At 28.2% G+C, this 26,097-nt stretch overlaps 1 protein-coding gene, 1 long non-coding RNA gene and 1 pseudogene across 4 annotated transcripts; 1 reads left to right on the forward strand and 2 right to left on the reverse strand.

Annotated features, from left to right (window-relative positions):
• Nucleotides 1-11,560: 11,560 nt before the first annotated feature.
• On the reverse strand, nucleotides 11,561-14,520 carry LOC132935741 (uncharacterized). The gene is made up of 6 exons (XR_009663323.1): nucleotides 14,071-14,520; nucleotides 13,233-13,298; nucleotides 13,094-13,168; nucleotides 12,927-13,022; nucleotides 12,569-12,860; nucleotides 11,561-12,489 (listed from the first exon to the last, which is right to left on the reverse strand). It is a non-coding gene; the product is annotated as an uncharacterized LOC132935741 (long non-coding RNA).
• Nucleotides 14,521-15,216: 696 nt separating this feature from the next.
• Nucleotides 15,217-22,517, forward strand: LOC132935073 (uncharacterized). 3 transcript variants are annotated; one of them, XM_061001528.1, is made up of 10 exons: nucleotides 15,217-15,313; nucleotides 15,800-15,862; nucleotides 17,983-18,082; nucleotides 18,177-18,208; nucleotides 18,262-18,415; nucleotides 18,481-18,600; nucleotides 18,758-18,857; nucleotides 20,165-20,370; nucleotides 21,651-21,810; nucleotides 22,141-22,517. In XM_061001528.1, the coding sequence occupies exons 7-10, from the start codon at nucleotides 18,836-18,838 to the stop codon at nucleotides 22,173-22,175; spliced, it is 423 nt and encodes a 140-aa protein (XP_060857511.1). In that variant the 5' UTR covers nucleotides 15,217-15,313; nucleotides 15,800-15,862; nucleotides 17,983-18,082; nucleotides 18,177-18,208; nucleotides 18,262-18,415; nucleotides 18,481-18,600; nucleotides 18,758-18,835; the 3' UTR covers nucleotides 22,176-22,517. The 3 variants fall into 3 exon arrangements, with proteins under 3 accessions (XP_060857511.1, XP_060857510.1, XP_060857512.1); XM_061001527.1 differs by lacking the exon at nucleotides 18,177-18,208; XM_061001529.1 differs by lacking the exon at nucleotides 18,177-18,208 and having other exon boundaries at nucleotides 18,262-18,394.
• A 13-nt stretch (nucleotides 22,518-22,530) lies between these two features.
• Nucleotides 22,531-24,065, reverse strand: LOC132943300 (putative nuclease HARBI1; annotated as a pseudogene).
• Nucleotides 24,066-26,097: the final 2,032 nt, after the last annotated feature.

Genomic DNA, 26,097 nt, shown 5'->3' on the forward strand with positions numbered 1-26,097 from the left:
TATATTGTAAGGAAAGGGTATTGTAGGAAAAAGTACATGAATGACATAAATGTTTTTCTCGGATTTATAATTATAATTTTAAAATTCAATTCAAAGTTTATTTACTAGTTTTTATTCACTGTTTATAGAATTTCGGATTTTAGAATGAACAATTTAATTTTAGTGCGGGCCGCCGCTCTAAAGTTACTAAAGGGCCGCACGCAGTTTATAACGTACCCGCACCCACACGATTGCAGTGCGGAGCTTATACATGCGAATACTGCTCGTGTGTACGTGGGTACGGCATACCCATATGCCCCTGGTATCCGAGAGATATAACCAGGGTAACAAATCAAGAGGACGTCGGCGCGCACTAATAATATTGTTTCCTCTCTCTCGCGCAACGTAGACAAAACGCATTTGCGCAGAACCGTTTTTTTCATGTTTTTAAGTAATTTTAGAGTAAAATCGCCAATTACTAAAAAGATAGAGAACAATAATTTCGAGGGAATGACATATCGGTTTTATATTTTATTGTTATCTCACTTTGTATTCGACTTTCAAAATAAACAAATAAATGTCGTACATTTAAATTATGTTTAAATCGTTTTGAAACAATAGTTAGAGAAATCGATATGTCATTCCCTCAAAAATATTATTCTCCATTTTACTCTAAGATTACTAAAAAACATAGAAAAAACGATTCTGCGCAAATGCATTTTGTCTATGTCACGCGTGGGCTTGAGAGAGAAAACAAATAGTGCGCTGACATCCTTTAAGAGGATCTTAAATGTTCGCACACGACAAATGTTAAGTAGGCAGTAACTAGTAGTTGATTTATAGCTATTTTACTATTTAAAAATTTGCAATATTTTTTAAAAATGTAAAATTAAGAATATTATACAATTAATTTTCTCCATTTAATTAATTTTAGTATAGATCGTCCCGTCGTCCAAACCACGAGCCGCCGCACCGACCGTGTTTGTTTTAGTGCATTATATTATTATATAGTTTAGGTGTTATTCACTGTGATAAAAATCTGTTTATTAATTTAACTTTGGATTACTTAAGTGATATTTTCCTTTCAACAATTTTTAAATATCTGTGGGTACGCACACCCAACCATTAAAAAATCCCAATCGGTTAATATACAATAGCAGGAAAAAATTGCATGTAGATACTAGATACAACAAACAACAACAATTACTTTTAAGTTAAACATAAGAAAACGATTATTGTATTGCTGAATTATAATCAAGACCAAAGATCAATATTTTTGTAATACAGTGTTACAATAAGTACGCGTTTGTTACGAAAAATAACGATTATCTAAATAGATATCTAATGTTATATTCAATATTGTAATAGCTATATATGTATAGGTAATATTAACCACAAAATTGAGTGCCCGACGCCCGTATCTTATTTTGAACCACGACGCATACGGCCGTACCAGCAATACTGATAATAATAGTATAAGAATTTAATGATAAGAACTATTAAGAAGTATAAGAAGTATAAGAATCAGGTAATTTATCGTGGAGCTGTTGCGCATTGCAGTTGTCTCAGGCCTCAGTTTGCGTGTAACTAATTAATATTATTTTACAGCCAAAACAGGTAATTTATTAATTTTTATAATTTAAATGTTTACGTATTTATTGTATTTTGGTTTTTTTGTATTCCTATCATTTTTGAGTTTACTCGCGACACACGTATCTTATACATTTACAGTTTCAAATAAAAATGTAGTTTAAGTCGAACCCCCCCCATTAATAATGTATACCTACGCCCCCATCAGTGGCGTATATACGAATTATTTTCATTATGGGCCAATATATCACTAGTCAAGCATAGCACGACTATAACTACCTATACGGTTATAACATAACCATATAACTATAAATTTTTTAAGGAGCTGGGTAGGTAGTTAGAATTATGACATATAATATACAATATACAAATAAAAATATATTTTAATGTTATCTTACTATGAATTTAACATCAAAGCAAGTCCTAACAATCTAACATTTCCTAAAAACGATTACAGTGTTTTTTTTAATGATATTTTCTGACTGCACAAACTATTATTCCCACTTTTGGATTATTGTGGGGCATATTTTGTCTACCCTACGGACTGGTGAACTGTGCCGGCTATAGTACTGTCTACTGTACTATCTACATTTTTTACCTTTCAGAAGAATGCATATACTCAGGAACAATACCTTAAATAAAACATATAAATCCGGACTATATAACCCGTGATATACCAAATAAATCATTTTATATTAATGCTCTATTTTTATTGTAAATTATAATTTTAAAATTTTGTTTGTAAATATATAAGTAATATTTACTTGTAATAGGTAATTTGTGATAATAATCGTTTATAAAAATAAAAACAATCGATTGACTAGTTAACTTCTTTTTAATTTTTGTGTTAAACTTTTACATCAAATAATAGTAGGTATAATTTTATAATATGCAATAAATATCCTGAAATTATTTTTTTGCACTGCACAAAGTAACAATTTTCACGGCACAAAATGTGTCTCACTCTACACTAAAAAAAATCCTGCAGTGCAGATATTCATGTAATGCTTTAATTGAACTTGCAATTTCACTATGGGCTAGGCGGCAGTGCTCGAAATGGACCGGAACAGCATTCCGGTTCGTAATATAAATTTTGCGTCCGTTCCGGTCGGTGAAAATTAAAATTTAAGAGTTCTGGTACGTAAAAATCGACAGTATCACAATCTAGAGGATTAAAATTATAAAATTTCCTTTCGACAAAATATAATATATAATATACTTAATATTGAGAGAAGTTCAATTGTTTGGTGCAACTCTAAAACAAATGACCGTAGGAACGTTTTTACCGAATGTTTATATTAGCATTTTCTATACACCATAACATTTTGAAAATATTTTGACTTATTTTGAGCTGTTTAACGGACATTTTCAGTTTCCATTTTTCTATAAATATCAATAAAATTGTATTTCTGGGTAAAAAAGCGCGAATATGTAATGCAAGGCTCCTGATATATCGTTACAATAGCAGTTGAAAAATATTAAAAATACATAAGCACAAATTTTTTTTAAATCATTAAAAGTTCTAATTTTTCAAATTTCAAATTTAATGAATATTTAGTAGTTAAAAATGTATAAAATGTTCAACTTTTATAGCTAAGAATTGAAAATTTAAAACAAGGCTTCACGTAAATAGGTTAGGCTATTCACAATAATATCATCAAATATACTTGGTAATATCATAGGCTGACTGACTGTTTTCGCTCAGAATCGTTTTTCTTATACAATGATCCACTTGTAACCTACTGTACAGCAGAGCGACATCCACTTGCCCACCTTTTTAGATTCTGATTTCTGAGTGAAGCGAAGTTTATTTTTTATCTATAGACCATAGACACTATTTTCGGGTAGCAAACTTTGTCCAATACGTTCGGTCACTCTACAGTTCATAAATTTACAAATTGTCCCTTTCAAAATGTTTAAGTACGCGGCATTTAAAACATAACACATAATATATCTACAGTGAAATTCTTAGTTTTATAACTCTTCATATATGTATTATATTATATTTATGTATGTAAAATTCTACAAAGTATTATGCCATACTCGTAGGATCGACAGCGGCGCAACCATTGTAAAAATATGAATTTCAAACGCTCATAAAAATTTAATTTGACTTTCTTGTAGACATTTTTTTTTTTTTTTGATAAATGTAGTGACATTTATGAGGAATCTTGTGTTACATTTTTCAATATAAGATTTAAAAATAACATTTTTTATGAATTTTTAACTCAAAATAGTTGGAAATTTTCGTCACTTTTACGTATTTTGTCAATATTTTATCTTTAAATGCTTATAAAAAAAAATTGTGAATTTTTAATATTTTTTATCTGTCTTTGAAACATTATATTAAGAGCCTTATTTAGAGCATTTTCTATACACCATAACATTTTCCAAATATTTTGACTTATTTTGAGCTGCTTACGGACATTTTCAGTTTCCATTTTACAATAAATATCAATTAAGTTGTATTTCTGGGTAAAAAAAGCTTGAAAAATTAATGCAAGGCTCCTGATATATCGTAATAATAGCAGTTGAAAAAATATTAAAAATACATTGGCACAATTTTTTTTTATAAGCATTTAAAGATCGAATTTTGACAAATTTAATAATGTAAAAATTATTTTGTAGTTAAAAATTTATAAAATGTTCAACTTTTATAGCTAAGGATTGCAAATTTAAGACAAGGTTCCAAGTAAATAGGTTATATATAAATTACTTTATTCACAATAATATCATCAAATATACTTGGTAATGCACTAATGTCATAGGCTGACTGAACGTTTTCGTTTAGAATCGTTTTTCTTATAAAATGATATTATATCATTGAATTCAAATTTAACACCATCCATTACAGTGACCCACTTGTAACATACATTTTTTTTTGATAAAGGTAGACAAACCGATGGATAATCTTGTATTACATTTTCAAATCTTAGATTTAAAAAGAAAATTTTTTATGAATTTCTAACTCAAAATAATTTGCAAATTTTCGTCATTTTTACGTATTTTGTCAATATTTGAACTTTAAATGCTTATAAAAAAAATTGTGACAACGAATTTTTAATTTTTTTATCTGCATTTAAAACAATATATCAGGAGCATTGCATACATTTTTCACGCTTTTTAACCCTACAAATAAAATTTTATTAATATTTATAGAAAAAAAAACTAAAAAAATTGAGAACTGAGAATGTCCGTAAACAGCTCAAAAAGAGTCAAATTATTTTTAATATTTTATCGCGTGTAGAAATTCTAATATAAACATTCAGTGAAATTTTCAAGTATCTACAGTCATACATTTTTAATTACAACAAAATAAGAAAATCGTTACACGAGAAATCGAGTGAATATCAAATGTTGTAAAAATATAAATTTCTGACGCTCATAAAAATTTAATTTGACTTTCTGGTAGACATTTTTTTTTTTTTATTAAGGTAGATAAACTTATGGATAATCTTGTATTACATTTTTAAGTCTTAGATTGAAAAAGAAAAATTTTTATGAATTCTCAACTCATAGAAATTTGCTAATTTTCGTGATTTTTCCGTATTTTGTCAAAATTTGAACTTTAAATGCTTATAAACAAAAACTGTGACTAAGGATTTTTAATTTTTTTCAAATGTCAATGTAACAATATAGTAGGAGCCTTGTATTAAATTTTCAAGCTTTTTTACCCAACAAAAATTTTATTGATATTTGTAGAAAAAAAAACTAAAAAAAATGAAAACTGAAAATGTCCGGAAGCAGCTCAAAATAAGTCAAAATATTTGGAAAATGTTATGGTGTATAGGAAATTCAATTATAAACATTCAGTCAAAATTTCATGTACCTACGGTCATTTGTTTTAGAGTTGCACCGAAAACCAAAATCGATTTTCTCGAAAACAGATTTCGCGTAAATATTCCCGTTTTTCCTTAATTTTTCTTTTGTTTTTCACGTCGCTTTTGAAAACTACTAGGAAATGTTTACTTTTGAACCCCCAAAGTACCAACTAGATTCACTTTCCTATCAAAAAAGTTACTGTTGAAGAATATCCAAGCATTTTTACTGTCCTAAAAGGTGATGACAGACACAAAAATAAAAAAAAAAACATCATTGTAAAATCAATGCATACATATCGCTTCGCCCAGAATCTAAAATATATGTTCAGATGTGTGTTAAATTTACTATTCTATATTATAAATTGTTAAAATCCTGCATACATTTCAATAAATTACGTTTTACTCATTCAGTCCAATTTGGGCCACTGTTATTCAACCCTGTTTTTTTAATGCTATTTACATATTATAATACCTACTTATTATTTAATTGGTCAGCAATTATGTTTTATTTTTTTTTATGTTAATATATACTCACCAGCCACCTGCAGGTACAAAATATATTTGTTAAATTCATAAAATTGACTAGTATTTTTAAAAAATTTAATATACTGCCCCGAGTTAGTTTAACTAATTGATAAAATAGGTTGTGCATAAGAAAATATAGTACCTACTAAAATAAAAATAAACCTTAGAAGGAATAATTTGTATGGTTCAAATGCAACAGAAATCAATAAATCAACCTTAACTAAAAAAAAATGTTAGGTACATTGAAAATGCGTCTAGATTAATAAAATTAATCTTAAAGCTATTTACAATAGAATTTTAAAACTGACCAAGTTCAGCCGTTTGACGGTAATTACTCCAAGCTATATCCGGGCCGCATTCAACATAATATTATGGTTGACGACGGAAGAACATAATATATTATATTGGGTAGACCAAACCCATTGCCATAGGCGCAAATAGGTCCCGCTGGGAGGGCTTAACCCCCATAGAATTTCTATAGGCCCCCCCAAAACTACTGATTCCACTACTTCAATTTAAAAGCATCATAATAGAATATCAAGTATAGACCTGAGCTACAGCCCCCCCTAAATTTCAAACACTATTTACGCCTATGCCCATTGTTCATTTTTGTCTTTAATACAAATGTGCAATGTTATTTAATTTAAATGAATAATGAGGAAACAGTTTTGAATAGCCTTTATTTTCCAGCCGATGGTCAGAACGACAACATGTCAATATATTCTATAAACTATCAGGTAAGAAATATTTAATTTTAACAACTTTATACTTTAAGACAGTATAGCTGTTAGTAATTGAGTTGAATATAGCGTCGACGTGCTGTGAGGGCAATGTCAGTGGTTAATTTAACTGGTATACGGTATACCTACTAAACGATGAGTAGCCAAGTAGGTAAGTAGGATGGATTTTAATAACTGGCCATCATTTTTTCTTCACATTAGTATGTAGGTATAATATACTCTAAGCCTTAACATTAATCATGACTATAATTCGTAACTAAGTCATAATGTATTATACAAAGCATAGAAGAAAAATTAATTTCTCTAAATAATTTAATTCATACCTACGATATATTTTATACTTAGAGACAGTGGCGTAATTACGGGGGTGCATGACGGTGCACTTTCACACCCTGGTATTGTGTAGCAAAGATATGTTTTTGCACCTGTAGAAGCTGAACTTTAAACCTATGAAAATAAATATTATTTCATTGATTTGTCAAACTTTTTATAAAAGATTATATGACTGAACAAATAATAAAACGAAGTTATAACTTATATAATAATTATGTTTTTATTACTAATTCATTATAATTTATAACGGATAGCCGTGTCGCTATCATAGATTATAGACTAAATTTACCAAAATAACATTTTTAATTTCATATAAATATCACATTTTATTACTGTTATTATTATGTATAATATTTTTTTTCATCATTTTTCGGGACAATAAAAATGCTTCAATTTTCTTCAACAGCATCTATTCTAGTAGGACAGTGAATTTAGTTGGTACTTTAATATTCAAAAGCGTAAGGAAAAACAGACAAAAAATTAAGAAAAAACTGAAATTTTTATGCCAAACCAGTTTTTGGTAAAATTAATTTTGTTTTTTAGTGTAACTCTAAACAAAATAATGATTATAAATGAAATTTTCACTGAATGTTTATTTTAGCAATTTTTTATATGCACCATAACATTTTCGTAATCATTGTAAAATCAATACATCGCTCTGCTCAGAATCTAAAATATATACCTAGTGCACCCAAGCAAAACAATTGGGTTTAAATAAGACTTAATTTGTTTCTACGATGATTGGACCAATAAAAGTTGTGCACCTACTAAAATTTAATAGAATTACGCCAATGCTTAGAGATATTGTAATTACTAAACTTATTGTTCTTATACGACAGGGGTCACCAACTAGTTTCGGCAGGGGTCCGTTTTGAAACTCACCAAACTTCCCACGGTCCAAGAACACATTTAAATACCCAATGACTTTTTCATACATTAACAATCAATAACTACCTACTATATTGCAATAAAACGTACCTACTTGGAACGAGCGTCTATCAGTCAACTTCTCTGAATTATTTTTTGCACCTATGGGCTTTCAACGTAACGTGGCTCGGTGAAGGAGACACGTAAATTATATATATATTATATATGCATACCAACTCACAATATCGGATAATATTTTAGATTCTGAGCGAAGCGATGAATGTATTGATTTTACAATGTGTGTTTTTTTTTTTTATTTTTTTTTTTTTTTTTTTGTGTCTGTCCTCACCTTTTAGGACAGTAAAAGTGCTTGGATTTTCTTCAACGGTAACTTTTCTGATAGGAAAGTGAATCTAGTTGGTACTTTGGGGGGGTCAAAAGTAAAAATTTCTCAGTAGTTTTCAAAAGAAAAATTAAGGAAAAACGGGAATATTTACGCGAAATCTGTTTTCGAGAAAATCGATTTTGGTTTTCGGTGCAACTCTAAAACAAATGACTGTAGGTACATGAAATGTTGACTGAATGTTTATAATTGCATTTTCTATACACCATAACATTTTCCAAATATTTTGACTTATTTTGAGCTGTTTCCGGACATTTTCAGTTTTCATTTTTTTTTAGTTTTTTTTTCTACAAATATCAATAAAATTTTATTTGTTGGGTAAAAAAGCTTGCAAATTTAATACAAGGCTCCTACTATATTGTTACAATGACATTTGAAAAAAATTAAAAATCCTTAGTCACAGTTTTTGTTTATAAGCATTTAAAGTTCAAATTTTGACGAAATACGGAAAAATCACGAAAATTAGCAAATTATTATGAGTTGAGAAGTCATAAAAATTTTTCTTTTTAAATCTAATATTTGAAAATGTAATGTAACATTACTCATAAGTTTGTCTAACTTTATCAAAAAAAAAATGTCTACAAGAAAATTAAATTAAATTTTTATGAGCGTCAGAAATTTATATTTTTACAACATTTGATATTCACTCGATTTCTCGTGTAACAATTTTCTTATTTTATTGTAATTAAAAAACGAATGACTGTAGATACTTGAAATTTTCACCGAGTGTTTATATTGGCATTTTCTATATACCATAAAATGTATAAAATATTTTGACTCTTTTTGAGCTGTTGACAAACATTGTCAGTTTTCAATTATTTTAGTTTTTTTTTCTATAAATATCAATAAAAGTTATTTGTTGGGTAACAAAGCGTGAAAATTTAATATAAGGCTCCTGATATATCGTTCTAATAGCAGTTGAAAAATATTAAAAATACATATGCACAATTTTTTTTTATAAGCATTCATAGTTATTCATTCAACGTTCAACTTTTATAACTAAGGATTGAAAATTTAAAACAAGGCTTCACGTAAATAGGTTATATATAAATTACTTTATTCACAATAATATCATCAAATATACTTGGTAATATCATGGCTGATTGACCATTTTCGCTCAGAATCGTTTTCCTTATACAATGATATTATATCATTGAATTCAAATTTAACACCATCCATTACAGTGACCGACTTGTAATCTACTGTACAGCAGAGCGACATCCACTTACCCACCTTTTTTTTAAATTTGTAGTTCATAATATAATATTATTATTTTAAACACCTATTAAAAAACCAATCAAGTGGGTACCGATCTACTCTACATTAGATGACAATAATGTTTAATTTTTATTGTAAATAAAATATAACGAAAAGATTGAATTTAAGTCATTATTTTTTTTTTTATCGTAAATATTTATTTAAGAGTAATCATTATACCAACACAATTTATAGTTATTAGTAATTAAAGATATTATACCCACATTAAATATTTTTGGTATGATTTAAACTCTTATTATAAATCTTGTTAATCTAACAGAATACCAGGTAGCCAAATCCCGAATTCGTAGTCTGTAAGTGTTTAACACTAAAATTTGTAGCCAATCTTTTATTATTATCAGATTTATGTAGGGTAGGTAATAAATAGCAGAGCTGCAACTCTGTCACTGTTTGTCACTATATTTCGAAAACTGTCACTTTTCTCACTTACAGCCGTTCCGAGACAGAAACCGAAATTAATCGTGTAATTTTTAAAAGTTTTGTTCATTTAGTTTTACCTACGGGGCACGGACTAAGATATCTTAGTCCGTGATTTCACCACAGAATAGGTTTGGAGAGTGTCCGTTCTGATTTCATCTATTCTGTGGTAGTTGTAGACTATATAATATATAAAAAAAAAGGTTTGCTGGTAATATTGTATGACCAGTGGATGTATTACCTATACATACATTACCTGTGGGTTTATTGAACACTGTTGTGTGCCACTATAACCAATATATATGTATATATTTATTATCATTACTAGTTGTAATCTTCTCTAATTTGTTTAATAGAAATCTTTATATTTTGTTATTCAAGTTTTAAGTGTTTTATACACTGCTTAAATTTTCAATTTGTCAAGTAAATTAGTGTTATTTTTTTTTTTTGTTATTGGTGTGTATCAAATGAAATCATATTTTTTTCTGATCATGACAAAATGTACAGTTGAAGATGCATGGCTCTTAGAAAAGGATCGTCGTAATAATAACATTTCAACACGGGGGTAAAAGCATTCAAATACACAGGTTTTTTGCATTGCTTGTGCCAATTTAAAAAGTCACTTTTAATCAACTAAAAAAAAACAATTGGTCACTTTTCTCACTTTTTACGAGTTGCAGCCCTGAAATAGTCAACAATTACTGTGGTAACTGGTAAGAAAATATAATAGTACTTTGATAAAAAAATTGACTTTATTATATTTATTACTTTTCGGTAAAAGATGGCCAGAAGTTTTAAAACCGCTGACTGACCTGTTTTCTACATAGTCCCCCTCTTCACTTATTAGTTTTAAAGAACTTATCAATAGGAAGTCAATACGAAAACATTATTACTTTCTCGGTGCTTAGTAAATGATTTTTCAACAGTAGGTACTCAGCAATCCAAAAATAAAATCATTTAGGTATGTCAAACCTCCTTTTGATTTTAAGTTGAGAAGAGCAGCTTCTGGCCAACTACAGTAAGACTTAGTACTTAAACATAATTTAATAAATTATTACAAAACATAACTGAAATTTAGCTTATTAAAATTAATTTGGAAATAGGCATGATAGGTATAATAATAAACTATGGTTTACTACACTTTATTTACTATACATACCAGTTAATACTGTGAGGCAAGTATCACATTTTACAGTTTTTATGAGGTTCTTAGTAATATAAATATAATATAGTATATAACACAATCTCTGCCTCTGCTTTGTAATAATTATGAATATTATGTTCAAATATAATATCATCTACGCCTGTATTATTCATAATTAGAGGCGTGAATAATATTCTCTTAAAATATTCAAAATAAAATGCTAATATTCTCTTAAAAGTTGAAAATATTCTTCCAATATTCTTTAAATATATAATAAAATATGCAATAAATATGCTTTTATATAAATATATTCTCTTAAATTAAAAATATGCCTTTATATGCACAAGAATAAAGTACATAATACTAAAAAAATACTAAAAAATAAATAGGTATATAGTTAAGAAAAAATAATACCGCTTAAAAAAAAACATCAACTTATATAGGTAATATTTTATTTGTTTAATTAAATTAAATAAATGACGTATTTTTAACACAATTTTTCATTGTTATGTACTATAAATCAACTAAAAAATTACTATATGGGTTATAGGTTTATAACTTATAAATAACAATTAACGTATACACATTGGTACATAAATATACAACACGAATATATATCACTATTATCGGGCATATCATTTATATTATTTACACCACTGCAACACAAAATATAAAAATCTATATAATTAATCGATATATTCTCTAATATTCTTTATTATACAAAATATTCTTTTATTTTGAAATATTCTCAAATATGCAAAAACAACTTTTGCCATTCATTTACATGTTTCGTGATTTGTAAAGATTTTCAAACCCCCGTGTGACTGTATAAAAAAATATGCAAAAGAATATAATTTTCGCCTCCTTGTCATAATTAAGGTGTCAAGTACTTTTCACATTAAATTATCACAATTATATTTTTGAAAGTTTGCATCAACAGATTGAGAAGAAATCAAATTATTGATAACAAGTGATTTAAATGAATTTTGAAAATGGAAAAAGTTGGGATTGTATTTTGTAAACCATGACTGCGGGCTTAACAGAAAATATTTCCCCTGGGTCTTGATTAAAGGAGCGCAATTTAAGCGCAGGTATAAATTTAAAACCATTATTTAAGTTTTTTTAAATAAATATTGGAAACATTATTGTGGATATCTAGGTTTTTATGGTTGGAACTTTACTGGTTCCAAAATTCATACTCTCTAAAACCAATAGAGCTTCCTTCCAGAATTTCCAATGGATTGATGTGGACGTCACAGCATTGCGCAAATTCCTTCCCAGGCTGAATAATTGGAACTATTATAAACACTGTCAAATAATTTAATTCACAAATAGACAGAGTTTTGCAGTGTCTGAAGCTTCCTTTTCTAATTTTTTGTTGCCACCTATAAACTGTTAATTTAAAATAAAATATTATGTTTAAAAAATATTACGCATAAATAAATTACTATCTGATTTCATAGTAACTCACTTGACCATTCAGAGAGTAAAAGCTAGACTTTCTAACCTAACCTAGGGCGCAACTGAACCCTTATGTTCAGTTATTGAATGTTGCTTATTTACAATGGATAACGTTTTTTTCAGATCCACTACTGCCTTGTATAGAAATTGTTTTTTTGGTATCATGTATTTTTGCTGAGTAAAATTGATTTCTTTTAGATAGCCTTTTCATTTTCTCCTTGGAAGAGTATACTTTTTTTGAGTAGAACCAGGATCTTCAGGTGTTATTGAATCAAGTGGTTGTATTCCATCAAGGTCGTTAACTTGAAAAATAAATAGAAAATTAAAAATCATTGATGATATTTATTGAAATTCTTTATAATACTAACGATTGGTCGTCGACACAAAAGGTATAGGAGCAACACTAATTGATGAGGAATGATTTATTGTAGATACAAGCTCAACTCGACTGTGTATAAATGAACCTGTAAACCAATTAAAATATAAAATATTTAATATTTAGTTTCATATGATTTTTATAATAAATAATTCTTACAAGTATCATCTGAGTGGGTTGATTTCATGGGACCAATAGATTATGGCAACTTAACTTGGCTGTTTATAACTGAACCTGTAAAGCAATAAATATAAAATATTTAGATTTTTACATAATTTTTATAATAAATAATACTTACAATTAGTATCATCTAAATTGGTTGATTTCATAGGATCAATAGACTGTGGCAGAACATAATTCATAGCTGGAAAATAAAACAAGCATACTTAAACATTTATACAAATTAAAATATAATATTCAAAAATAAAATACAATTAAAACAGTACAAACCAATTATAAAATATACATTTTATTGTAAGGTTATTATTTTAAAATGATACTTATAATTTGTTCTAGGTACATGAAATAGTTATACATTTAAATTACAAACCATGCTTACAAATGATAAAATAATAATTTTATAAAAACTAATAAGTTAAATAGTTAGTTTATTCATTTTACTACATTAATTATGGTTAAACATAAGGAAAGTACTAAACTGTCAGTAGGTGGTCACTAAATTCATGATAATAATTTACACAATTCTAAAACGTAACATTTAGACAAGAAATAATTAGGTATATACCTACCTAGGTTATTCAGTTTAATACAAACAACATAGTAATATAATATACACAAAAATTATTGCACATATAAGAATATAATACGAGATATAATAGGTATGTATTAATGTATAACTGTTATTTTGTAGATATGAGTTGACAGTTTGGAACCGATTCAGAGAAAATTATTTTTATAATTTAAATTAATGACGTATAATTTTTAACACTTGCAAATGCAATAAACTTAAGCGAATAACAATTGGTTATAGCATAGTACTATAGTATCTATATTAAAAAACCAGTGCTATAACTCTTCATTCACATACAAATCACCAAATAAAGATTAAAGAAAAGCTTAGTGTTAACTTTAATATTTTATTAATGTAATATTTTAAAATGTATTTATCTTATTACCTCTTTCCAGGATTTTATATTTTTTTCTTTTACACCAGTATTCCGAAAATCGTTGAGGTGTATAACTCATCCCACGATACTTAGAGGTAATTTTTTTCCATTTATAGTTTGAAATTTGCCAGTTGCGACATGGTCTTGTAACATATGGTCTACCATGAACATTAATTGTTTGTCGTTTATTCTCCCTTGGTCTTGACTTTTTTACACTCGTCTCTTGTTCGTCATTTTTATGATGTTCATTATGTGTTATAAATCGCAAGTAGGTAAAAAGGCAAGTAGGCTAATAATATAAGGACTAACGATTGAGTGGGGCTATCCGTTTCATATTTATAATCAAGTAGGTAGGAGACAAAACACAAGTAGAAATTATAAGAATCACAATCACAATTCCCGTCTTTTATTAAATAACGGAAACGCGTAAATATTAAATGAAAAATTCGTATCAATTCAAATTTCAACGTAAATATGTCATACAAAAATTAAATGTAATATCACGACATCATGTGATAAAGATTCATGATAAACACGATTGTGCTCCGCGCGCTGTGATTGGATACAGTTTATAATCTCCGGGAGAATGATCATTGGTTAACAACATATTGATTACTTCTCGAGTTATTGGTAACGCATTTTGTAAGCGCGAACTAACGATAATCATTTACGGTATAACCTATAAGTTAGCCGACAACTAAATTCCATACGTTTTAGAATATTATTTCGATAGTCATCACAGTTTAATAAATTTGTCAAGAGCTAACGCAGTATCGAATATCGTCATACGGAATCATCGAGCTGCAGGAGTGTTGGTAGCGCAGTTTAACATAGCTGCAGCTAAAATATCAGAATCTGAAAAAAGTGCAACAATAGGTAAGTGCGATGTCCATCACATTTTAACTTTCGATCATTTTCTTTCCTCGAATGTAAGATTTGAACATTTGGAAACAGGAGCAGGAAAATACCATTCCCCACCCCCTCAATCATAGCGGAGGACGTGATTCGACTTTCAGTAGAAGGCCTTCATTCAGAATTTGATTGTGACATTGAAGTTAATAGCACGGACAACTTTGCTGGCGAGTTAAATTTATTTTTTAATACAGAAGAATCGCTATATAATATGATATATTGACATATCGTGTACTTTCCTTTGCAGGACCTTTTGTCTTATGTATCTCTACTGATTTTTCAGATGATACACTACTGAATAACGATGAATTGGACGATGGCGAACAATATTATGTGACTGGTAAGATCACGTTACATTTAATCAGTCTTGTAAAAGATACATTTTAAAAGTGTTTCTAAGTAAAAGATGAATATTGTATAGCATTTAAAATGTAGCTATACTCGACCAAAACGTTTCCGATTTCGCGCATCTCCCACTCAACCAACTCTGTATACAGGTCGTAGCGCGCGGCGATTGCGGCACATGCCACATAGTGGGGGAAATCGGGCTCTGCACCGTCGCTGCCGGTCATTCTGCATGCGCGTGACGGTACTGATTTCTCGTGGGCCGGAGTATAGGTACCTACTTATTATATGGACAATAATCCAAAAAGGTGGTGTTCAACTAAAAAATTCATATATATTCAGTTGAATAATTTTTGTTACCCAATGAATAAATATGATTGAGAAACCTGGTAGTTACACAAGTTTTTTACAAGACTGCATAATATAAAAGTTACAATAAGCATAGAACAATTCTTTAATTAATTAAATTTATTTTTTTCAGTTAAGCCTGATGATACTGAGGACCTACAACATCCATTTACAACAACTACTGTCACTAAACAAGGTATGTTTCCTAAAATTTGCATATTGTGTATTGGTATCGCTTAATATCGCTCTTTCCTCATATTATATTTTGATTTTTACTAGGGTTCGGATTTGAAGGCAAATGCCTTTCTTTTAATAATCATAATAGAAAAATAATTTTTATACAAAATCGTGTTTCATTTAATTTTTAAGACGATGGATGTATTTTTTTTTTGCCCATTTTACTTATAAATGCCTTTTGTGTTTAATTTTCAGTTGATTTAATAATCTTATACACAGCTTACATATTTTCAGTACAAATAGGTAAGAGCTTGATATTTATTGATATCGCTGAATACTCTATTACCGTCTTATGGAGTATTTGGTATGGCCATAAAAGTACTCGTACTACCTACTTAAAGATTAAAACATGTTCATAATGTGTAGATTTAAGATTGTTCGTCAGTCCGCATTCGTCGACCGCCATTGTCGTTTAATAATTTTTAACTTCGGTGTACGTAGAAAGATCCTTTTCGATGTATAAAAATATTTTGAGCCCAAACCATCAACGTTTTACTGAAGACGGCTTATCAAAGTACATGGTAGTGTTTTTTTTTTATACCAACTAGTTATTATATTTAATTTTGTAGTATATTTTTGAATTGCTTATTTATATAAATGAAATGACTTTTTTTACATTTTAAATGATTTTTTATTGATTATATTGCCTTCAAATCCGAACCCTAATTATTACTAACCACATTCATAATAGTAATTTCAAATTGTAAATTTTTTTATTAACAGCAATTTCCATGCACCATAACATTTTCAAAATATTGTAAATTTTTTTAAGCTATTTATAAGCGTAAGATAGTTTCAAGTTTTGTGAATTTTTATTAAACTAAAATTAATAGTAATTCCACAGTAAGTAGTATAACATCATCTTTTAAATCTATTTGGTTACTAGATGATCCCGTGTACTTTGTTGCCCGTTAAATGTATCAACTCTATATGACTCAAACTTTCTTCAATTCGTTATTTAATATTCGGTGTATGGTGTTCAAAATTTATCTTAATTTTTTCTTGCCCGGAATAAAAATTCCGACTCGCAGCAGTACATTATCAGGTAGGCAATCTACCTGTGGTAGATCGCGGACCCCGTGCTATTTGTACGTAAGTGTATGATTTAACTCTAAAGTATCAAAGTTATATACCAAGTTTGTCGTTTTTACTTAATTATACCTACGGTAGATTAATATAATCAATTTGTACACAATCCTATCCTAACCTAACCATACTAAAATCCGATGAATACAAAAAAAAACAAATTTAACCCTTTGTAAATTTACTTATCTTCTTCCCAGAGGTCTAATCTACCCACAAACATTAATTTATATTTATATATATATATATCTAACTATATGAATACACAGACTAAACTCTGGAGCTACTATTATATTTATGTATATTGACAAATGATAATAATACAAATCAACAATCATGCCCGATTAACCAATATATTATTATATATTATTTTCCTAAAATTTTCTTTCATATATACCTTCTCCACATGGGCGCCAGGTTTTGTAAATGTCAATGGGGGCTGAACTTACTACTTTTTAGCCTTGACTTTTGCCATTATTATATTCATGAGGCCCGATTAATCTTTTAAATGGAAGCTGCGGCCCTCGAGCCCCCATGTAGTCGGCGCCTATGCTTCTCCATGAAATACTCTTTCGTTTAAAAAAAAATCAAGAAGATCTGATAAGTAGTTCCAGAGTTTAGCCTGTACAAAGATTTAGTTTTACAAATAGTTTTTATTTTTATTATTATTATTATTATAATAGCTTAAAAACCCATGGCAACTATTTATAAACAAAAATCCCCTTTTGAGCACCTCTTGGTCCTCTCCCTTTTTAAATTAGCCTATCTTTTAAGTTTGACCAAATTACACACAGTGTAAAAAATTTCATCAAGATCGGTCCAGTAGTTTTGTAGTTTATCCCGGACAAACACGTGACACCAGATTTTTAAATATATAAAATAGAACATAATAAACTTTAGATAATTACCTATTGAATTTTAATCAAGCAATACTCAATTATAGGTACTAACCTACCTATTAGTTATTACACTACTTATCATTTTATCTTTTTACAGACTATTAAACAGTATAACATAGTCCATCTGTGTAACTAAAAGAAACTTGAACGAGATTCACAGCTTAGCTACAGTAAATAGGACAACCAGAAAAAAAGTGGTGAGTTCCTAATTAAACCCAGTAAATTGTTTAATTATTAATTTCAAAATTGACATGGTTTCTAAATTTTTTTTGCATATATACTGTGTCATAGTATTTCTCACAATTCCGGGAAGAACTGATTAAGTAATTAAGTCCGTCTATGCTTTATTCAAAATAATGTTTAATAATTTTTCCAGAATTTGATCTGAAATACCACGTATCAAGAGAAAAACTGTTAGGTATTCGTCTTCCGATAAGAGCATGACTGCTGTGAATTTGGGAAAACCGACACATTGAAAAATATTAATGAAATTCTGAGCAAATTTAAAAGTGATTAAATTTAATGTGAAAGTAGGTGTCTGCTATTATCCTATTATACAACCTGTGTGTTCAATTTATGCTGTTTTTTTTTTCAGATCAAAATATTGAAGATTTGTTTTTTGACATATTATAATATCCTAAGAAATATAATCGTAAATTTATTTAAAAAAAATTAATTTGGCCATTAATAAGATCTATCATATATTTATAACACAGTGAGTTTTATTACATTATCTTTTAAATCTATTTGATTATAGAACATAATAAACTTTAGATACTTACCTATTGAATTTTAATCAAGCAATACTCAATTTTAGGTACCAACCTATCTATTAGTTATTACACAGTACTTATCATTTTATCTTTTTACAGACTATTAAACAGTATAACAAAGTCCACCTGTGTAACTAAAAAAAACTGGAACGAGATTCACGGCTTAGCTACAGTAAAATGGACGACAAGAAACAAAGTAGTGAGTTCTTAATTAAAACCTATAAATTGATAAATTATTAATTTCAAAATTGACATGGTTGCTCTAAAATTTTTTTTCATACTTATACTGTGTCTGCAAAAACTAATAACAGTTACTTATATTGCTCAGTATCTACTACTTATACATATATTTGAATTCTGTTTGCCGTTACACTATTGTATCATAAATTCCTATGACTTACAAGTTCTTAGTTCTAATATTTTGCGCATGCGCAATAATTTTTCTTTTTCTGTATACCCTGTTTTTACTGATTTTTCGGCTTGTCAAAATATAATACAATGTTCTTCTTAAATTGATGTTAGTTGGAAATTACAAAAAAAGTTGATCGTAAATCCTCAGTCATTGTTTTATGAACGTCTGAAGTTAAAATCATAAAAATTGACAAATTATTTCATGTTAGAAATTGATAAAAGAAAAATTCTATTGATATCTATGCTTATTTTGTCGTTATTCAAAAACTAAGAACCGATTTCAAAATATTTTTCGTCTCTTTTTGAATTATTTATAGACAGTTGAAATTTTTTAATTTTTTTCTTTTATAGTTGTCAATAAAATTTTATACGTTGGATCAAAAAATTTGAAAATGGAATACAAGGTTCCTTATAAGTAGTTATAATAGCAGTTGAGAAATATTAAAGATCCATAAGGTCGATTATTTTTAAAAGACATATTTAAACTTCTGATATTGACAAAATTTAGCAAAATCTCAAAAATTTAAAAAAATTTAGAGTTAAAAAATTATAAAATGTTCAATTTTTGTAGCCAAAGATTGAAAATTTAAAACAAGTATTCTCATAAATAGTTCATGCTGTAACCAAACGATCTAAACCTAACCTAACCTATCCAAGAATACCGATATTAGTTATTTGTTGTAATTTAAAAATATAATTTGTGGGTATATGAAATGATCAAGGAAATGATTTAAACCAGCGGTTCTCAACATTTTTGTATCCACGTACCTCCTACACAGTTTGACAATTTTCATGTACCACTTGGGGAAATAACTAAGTTTTTTTTAAGCTTATCAAAAATGAACACTGCAGAATTCTTATTTTACATGTATTGAAATTAATTTTATTAGGAACTACAAAATTATGATAATATAAGCATTTAATTCATAAAAATAAAATGTACAATTGTTATTAATATTATTATTTAATATCAAAAAAACCAAATAATATATATTGTGAATAATGGTTTATTCCATTTTTTTTATAAAGTGAGATTTTCTTAGTGTACCACAGTTTGAATAACGCTGATTTAAACCATTAAATATTAAATTTCAGATATGGATGCTGTAAAGAAGAATAAAAAAAAATTAAAATTACGTGATAATGGGAATTATGGTGGAAGTTCAAGTATGAATGAAGAGGAAGTCCCGTCTGACAATAGAGAAGTATCTCAAAGACAAGGTCATGGTTTCACAGATGATCCAATACTTATATCGGATTCAGATGACAGCAGTAATCATAGCAATCAAAGCAGTGTACAGGTAATACACTTAAAATATTTTCAGCCGATTTCTGGTGTATGTTGTGGTTGAAGTACACAGATATTATATAGAAGCTAATGGTGTTTAATAATAAGATCGGATATATTAAAGAATATAATAAAAAGTATGATCATTTAATATACAATAGTGTTACGAGTCGTAATATAAATCAACAACTACTGTATATATTGGATGTACACACAATAATTAGTATGCTTAGCATTATAAAAATGTACATTCTGATGGTTAGGTTAGATTACTTATAAACTACATGAAAAACATTTAAAAACAAGTAATTTCTTATAATTTAATTGTTTATGGAACCATGTCAACATGGCCTGGTCCAAGTCTTCAAATTTCAATTTTCTTATTTTTTTACAAGAACTTCCTTCTGTTTCAGCCTGCACTATTTTATCCTTATTCTTCCAGATAATAGCAACAGTAGATGGGCTGAATCGAAAAGTCTCCCGACATCACTTTTTTTTCACCTTTTTCAATCGCACGTATTAAAGCGACTTTTTGATCAACACACAGTGTTTTTCTTTTACTTGCCATAACAAATGTTAGCGTACTACTGTGGTCATGCACTCATGAGTATAATGTTAGACATTACGTCGATAATAAAATTAACATACCTATTCAATATCGATAATAACAATATTAAAAGTAGATAATGAAAGAATGTAATCGTTCTTTGAAATTTCGGCATTATTGCCGATTATTTTATAATTTATATATGTAATAGGTACAATAACACGTAAATTGTAAAATAAAATATTGTTTTGCTATTGAGAGTGACTAATACGTTATAGAGAATGAATTGACTAATGGGTTAGTAACAAACCAACCATTATTATGTAATATTTACGTTATATAGAGTTTTTCGTTATAAAGAGTTTTTACTGTATTATAATTATTATTAATATTATTATTCGTGTCAAACAACCACATTTATACAATTATATGTATTTTCTACAAACAATTATAAGCCATATAAACATATAAACATAAAATATATATAAGTGTTAACATAAACAAGAGAATTGTCAATTGATTGTTTAATATAATGTATAAATAGTATATATGAAAATATGTACTTATACAAGTCTACATAATTACGTGTTCAATCACTACAGCGCTTATAAATATTCAGATAACAGAGCGTTTGGATACGTAAACGACATAGGTAGCTAAATTTAAGTATTAATTGCTTAAATTACCTACCAGTCTGTTAACCACCAAATAATATATTTTTATACTAATTGTACAACTATTTTTAGTGTATATCTGACGATGAAGAACCGCCAAATACAGATGCTGTTGAACAAATGCCGCAAATACAGTTGCCAATAATATCTAGTTACGGATCAATCAGTGGAGGCTACATGAAGGAGTTTTTTGAAACTCACGGTTTTCCTGTTTTTAAAAACCCTTTGATGAGTAAGTATTGTAATTAAAATATTATAAAATACGTATGATAATATTCAATATAATTGGACGGTGCCCGGGCAAAAGGGAATAAGTACATTTTTACTATTTTTTTTTTTATTGAATATTCTTGTAGATTATTACCTATAATCCACATCGATTGGCATTAAAAAATTAAACAAATTGTAAGTTTATTTTTTTATAAAACCTATGAGAAAAAATATTATGTTATGTTAATACATATTATGTTTAAATTTCAAATAGATTGTGAGAATATTATTTTTTCTTTAGTACCTATTGATAAGATTGAGTATATGTATTATTTATTTTGTCATTTTGCAGGTGTTAGTTTAATTTCAGATGATGAGGATGATTAAATATTGTGATAATGTTCACGTTACATGACATTTATTTTGTGGCAAGTTACACAATTGAAGACAAGAATTTTTTCACTTTATTTTATTTTCTGTCATGTATATTATAATATTATAAGCTAGGTAATTACTAAATTACTAATTTAAATCTTTGACCATAAATTAAATATAATAGTCCCTACACAATTTTATAAATTGTAGCTAATTACTTTTTGAGTCATAAAAATGTGTATAATTTAATTTATTTAATAGTTTTAAGTTTATAAAGATAAATTAAGTATCTACATAAAGAAAATTTTGTTTTATTATTTGATAAAAATGTTGTAAATAAAAGTTGCACAAAATTAGTCTAATTTCACTATAAATTGCTTAAGTGATCCTTGATCAGGCGATCTCTCTCTTGCCTACCTCTTGTGTTTCCTGCCAAATTGAAAAATTTGTCTTCTCTGACATTTGCATCATTGATGTCTTCACACAAATCATTTGGAAGCTCATCATGCATATTAATACAGATATTATGAATAACAGCACATGCCACTATTAATGCTTGTGCGTCTTTCAAGTTAACTGTAATTCCTTTGCTGAGCACAGGAAACTTTTGTTTTAGAACTCCAAAACATCTATAACATTATAATTAAAAACCTTATTTTCTTTAAAAAAAAAAATCTAAAAAAAATCGGGCTATGGTATTTTTGAATAAATTTATTAAAATAAACAATATATTAATTAATAAATCTAATGAAACTAATAAATTCATGACTTCATATATTTGCATGTTTCTTGGGAAGCTGTATATTCAAAATCTGATTCGACACAAATAAATTTCAAGATGCTTACAATCGAAGTACAAAAATGTATTTTGCATGTTTCACTAAATTTATAAGATATTGTACATTTAAAGATTTTAAGCTTATTAATGCATAATATTATATTTATAGTTTAATACAGACAAAATAGTATTGATAAACGGTTATGATAAGCATGGTATTATTTAACATTTTTTCTATAAAAATTTAGCGAATAAAATTCAGAACCCTAAGTTAATGATGAACTATGGTAATCCAAAAATTAAAATACAGTATTTGGAATGGATACATCTAAACCTACCCCATCGTCTCCAACCAAACAATATGTACCTTTCAATAATATTTCTAGTCCTGGTGTGGCTTTCATTATACAACTGCTGGCTTCGCGTGGTAGCGGTCAGCAGAGGAGTCATAAGATAAGGCTTCGATTCATAACCACCGTCACCTAAGAGATATCCTTTTATGACTCCTGTTTCCAATTTACGTTTGATTACAGAATTGTCAAAAATGGTTTGATCATGGCATAACCCTGGCCATTGCGGCACTATGTTTGTAATTTTGAGCCATGAGTTACAAATGAATTGGACATTGATGGAAAAATAACCTTTCCTATTTCTAAAGCTTTCTTCGTTATCTCCACCTAAAAAAACATTATGATGATACATGGTTACATAAAACGCAACATATTTTATTGCAATAGTATTATATTTAATGCCTACCTGGTGATTGAATTTTTATATGGGTACAGCCTATAGCTCCTATTACTCTGGGAAATCTACTTCGCCCGTAAAATCCAGTGACTACCCTTCTTGTATCAACATCATTTGTTGGGGACGACACAAATTTTGGTCTTTGCTTTGCTATAGCTCTACATGTTTGGAAAATGTATCGACAGGCCGATGATTCACTGATCCCAGTAAAGTCAGAGATAGTCAACAAAAATGAGCCTGTAGCAAGGTACCTCAGAAACAAGTACAACTTACAAGGTGCTCATATTGCTCTATTTCTGAAACAAAAAAATAATATTGGTGGAAGAAAAGAAAATTAAGCAAAAAACTTTTATTTACAGTTGAACGATGATTTCCATACCGTTCGAGGTTATTCTACGACACCAACAATATTCACGATAAATTAAATAAGATAAACACTTAAAAATAATTAGTTGTTACTTATTTTTACATATTTTATTGGTTAAGGCCAGCGTTTCCCAGCCGAAATGTCATGATTATTAATAAACGCTTAGGTAAAATTTTAATAATAAGTTAAAATATTTTGAAGTGAAACCAGTCCCAAATTTCTCACTAGGACTAGTTTTTTTATTGTGTAATCGTAACATTATCTCTGTTTTTTCCGTACCAATAAATTTAATATTTGTAATAAATTAAAATATTATTTTACACGAGTTTTCCTAGCTCAAATAAACACAAAATTTTAAATTATTTGCTCGTAATTGACCGATATGCTAATTTTTTGGTTATTAATATTATGGAGCCTAATATCCTGATATTAAAAAAATATATTATATATTATACAGTTTAAGTCAGTGCCAGGCTAATATAAACATTCAGTGAACAGTTCATGTATTTACGATCATTAATTGTTTTAGAGTCGTACCAAAAATCAAAATCGATTTTGTCAAAAACCTAACCATTCCAGTTTTTCCTTAATTTTTATTTTGTTTTTCCGGGCACTTTTGAAAACTATTGGGAATTATAAACTTTGACCTCCCAAAAGTACCAACTAGAATCACTTTCCCATCGAACAAGATACTGAAGTTTAAAATCAAAGCATTATTTCGACCACTCGTCGTGTACACGGACACACAAATTAAAAAACACACATCATTGTAAAATCAATACATTCATCGCTCCATTCAGAATCTAAAATAAACAAAGAGAACAACGAGTGGCTTTGTTAAATACCTATTAGGTGTAGGGTAAGCGAATGCTAGGTATATAAGGTTATTCATTTATTATATTTAAATGGACTGAAACTTAATTATGCGAACGCATGGTTTCATATTAATTTAGTTTTATACCGTTTGTTGTATTGTAGGATTATTATATAAAATGTTCAACTTTTATAGCTAAGGATTGAAAATTTGAAACAAGGTTCCACGTAAAAAGGTTATAATATATAAATTACTTTATTCATCTTAATACCATCAAATGTACTTGGTAATATCATACGCTGTCTGACCGTCTTCTTTCAGAATCGTTTTTCTTATACAATGATATTATATCATTGAATTCAAATTCAACACCATACATTACACATACCCACTTGTAACCTACAGTACAGCAGAGTGACACCCACTTGCTCACCTTTTTTATACATTGAAATCGCAAGTGACCGAAAACATTGTTTTGTACCACAAGAGTGAAGAGATGCTGATAGTAGTGACAAAGACAACAGTTTAAATAATTTTTTTACAGAAATTAATATTTCACGGTATTGTAATTATTTAATATACACAAAGCCAGGTACCTAGTGATATTATATTTAAAATGTAATTTATTTTTCAGAAAACATTTGTGAAAATTGAATGTAGATAATTTAGAGCAGGGGTCGGCAATAGGAAGAAGGAAAAAAAAATGGACCGCCAAAAATTTTCTTAATTTTCCTATATATCCTATACATCACTCCCCCAACCCTTCATAACAAAAATTAAACTAATATTAAAATCGATTTTATGAGGCGCTGAGACAATAATAACGGTTTATCATTATCTGTGTTGTTGTTGAACGTGCCGCAGTAATAATGTATTACTTTATAAATAATTAAATATTAAATACTTTGTCTTCAAATGTGTTTTTAATACAAAAATAAATACATTAATGATAAAATTATGTTTAAGATTTTTTTGGCCCTCGAAATTTTTTTTTTTAAATATCTGGCCCGCCATATAAATTAATTGCCGACCCCTGATTTAGAGTATTATGATTCATACTAATTATTATAAAATAATTATATATTCTCACCTAGTTAATTTAAAGCTGAAATCAATTAGTATAATTTAGTTTTACGGCTATATTCCAACTTATAATAGTAACATTATTTTTTGTATACATTTATAACGCAAATGACCGCAAACAATGCTTGTATTTGTTGGTACTTGA

Source organism: Metopolophium dirhodum, chromosome 1 (assembly GCF_019925205.1).
Source record: "Metopolophium dirhodum isolate CAU chromosome 1, ASM1992520v1, whole genome shotgun sequence".
NCBI lineage: Eukaryota > Metazoa > Arthropoda > Insecta > Hemiptera > Aphididae > Metopolophium > Metopolophium dirhodum.

Bases quoted from the DNA above. Each gene is read 5' to 3' on its own strand.
- LOC132935073 (XM_061001528.1), top strand. From the start codon at position 18,836: ATGGACGACAAGAAACAAAGTA. The intron at 18,858-20,164 runs GTGAGTTCTTAA...ATTAAATTTCAG, and splicing joins GGACGACAAGAAACAAAGTA to ATATGGATGCTGTAAAGAAG. The intron at 20,371-21,650 runs GTAATACACTTA...AACTATTTTTAG, and splicing joins GCAATCAAAGCAGTGTACAG to TGTATATCTGACGATGAAGA.